The 1,912-nt window shown below is 36.4% G+C and overlaps 1 protein-coding gene across 1 annotated transcript in view; it reads left to right on the top strand.

Annotated features, from left to right (window-relative positions):
- lsamp (limbic system associated membrane protein) overlaps positions 1-1,912 on the top strand; it is a gene marked incomplete in the record, with an annotated part of 71,218 nt that overhangs the window by 61,967 nt on the left and 7,339 nt on the right. Inside the window, 1 exon segment of the mRNA XM_014030929.1 lies at positions 407-555. Within this exon segment, the coding sequence (XP_013886383.1) occupies positions 407-555 (149 nt within the window).

Raw genomic sequence — 1,912 nt, 5'->3', positions numbered from 1 at the left:
ATATTTCCCCTTTTTTCTCTTGTCCTCTTTCCTCTTTATGTATTAAAAAAGAAAAATCTAAATAAATTTTAAAATGTTGAAAAAAAATTAATTGAAGCCCCCCTTACAAAACATAAGTGAAGAACGCAAAATATAATAGTTTATGTAAATGGATTGATTTGCAAAAGCTGCCACATTGTTACAACTTAAACTTAGATGTGTTTGGATATTTACTTTGAACACTTTCCTGATTGATTGTTAGTAAAGAAATAAACAAATATGTACTGACACTGCAGCTTTGCTCACATGGCACACTTTGCTTTCTTTTCAATAATTCTGATAAACGTCTTTGCAGTTTTGCTGAGTTTAGCTTTGTCCTTCACCTGAAATGGTCTGATGCTGTTTATTTTCTGTCTCTCGTTTCCAGACTGTCCAATACCCAGGGCATCAATATCCAAATTCTTGGCACGACCACTGTTCTCATGATTGCTAATGTCACTGAAGAAGATTATGGAAACTACACCTGTGTGGCCTCAAACCGACTGGGTACTCAGAGTGCCAGCCTTTTCCTCTATAGTGAGTGCCAATGCTACTGCCATATCTGCGTTCGACTATATGTTGAAATATGTCAATATTTTTATCGTTTTAAAAAGATAAATAGGTAACATGATGTTTTATCTCAGTGCTATGTTTTAACAATCCACCATTTAACATCAGCAAGAGTCAAAGTGGAGCTGAGTAACTTTAAAATATTAATTCCATTAACCATGTTTCCTCATGAATGATTTAAGCTCAGCGGGGAGGAAATTCTCTGCAGTTTTTTTTTTTTCCTTTTTTTTGTGCTTTGCTCTCAGCTTTACTGCTGAACAACTGGAAGCAAGGCTGCGAAGTAAAACCTTTACTTTTAATCATTGGCACGTACTTATCTCTGCATGGGAGTCAGTTAAATGTGGAAATGAAGAAATACCGTATGGCTCAAAGTGGAAAAAAGCGATATATAAAAGTTCAAAGAGATTTAAAAGTTTTACATTAAAAATGTCAAAGTCAACTCAAAGATACCTCAAGTCTATTGAAATTAAAATCTAGTCTCCTCAGATTATAAATCTGTGTGGCTACCTATAGTCACGGTGTAAAATAAATATTCACTTAACTGGAGGCTGTAAAATTAAAGGCTTTAATCCATGAGATAGAGGACAACGTGTCTCGCTGATATGGTTGTGTGACAAAAACTGATWCGTTTGCTACCCGCAGCCCTTGCTGTGACCCGTCCTGTGCATTGCCCCTAGCATTGTAATAGATTTAAAACTTCACTTATTTCTCTTTCTGGAAATGAAATACTCAGTTTCTCTAAACCCAGGCTCAACTTTCAGGTCCTGCAGGAAACCAGAAACTAAACACAAGGACATCCTGTCAAACTGAAGGCTTATCACACTTGACAATCCTTCCAGTGAAATTTAGTCACATTTCTGCTTGTCCTGTTTATCTTTAACATTTAAAACACCCATTTGGAGACTCTAATTTCTCTGAGCAACACAGAAACTGAACTCAGAGTGAAGTTATTGGACATTGGGCCTCATGCAAGAACCGTTCGTACGCACGGATTTGTTCTTAAGTTGTGCGTACGAGTGATTTAGGAGAATTTGTAGCATTTACCAATGTTTTCGTATTCTAAGATTTTTTTCAGATACGAACAAAATTCACGAGTGGTCCAGACCTGTCGTATATTTTACGAGCAGTCAGTCTGCTGTTATCCAGACAGGTTTTCTTCACTAATAACTTTATATTTCGTTAGTTTGAAGATATTTTGAGTTGAAAATAAATCACACTCCATAATTATGTTGACAATAGGCTATTCTGCTTGAATTAGCTTAAAAGACCGTCCATCATTAAACAGAGGTGGAGGCCTCCGTTTTCAGTTGTCCCCCTCCTACAG

This window comes from Austrofundulus limnaeus, unplaced genomic scaffold (assembly GCF_001266775.1).
Source record: "Austrofundulus limnaeus strain Quisiro unplaced genomic scaffold, Austrofundulus_limnaeus-1.0 Scaffold1144, whole genome shotgun sequence".
NCBI lineage: Eukaryota > Metazoa > Chordata > Actinopteri > Cyprinodontiformes > Rivulidae > Austrofundulus > Austrofundulus limnaeus.
Note: the sequence above shows the minus strand (reverse complement) of the source record. Positions and strands in the feature narration are given on the sequence as shown.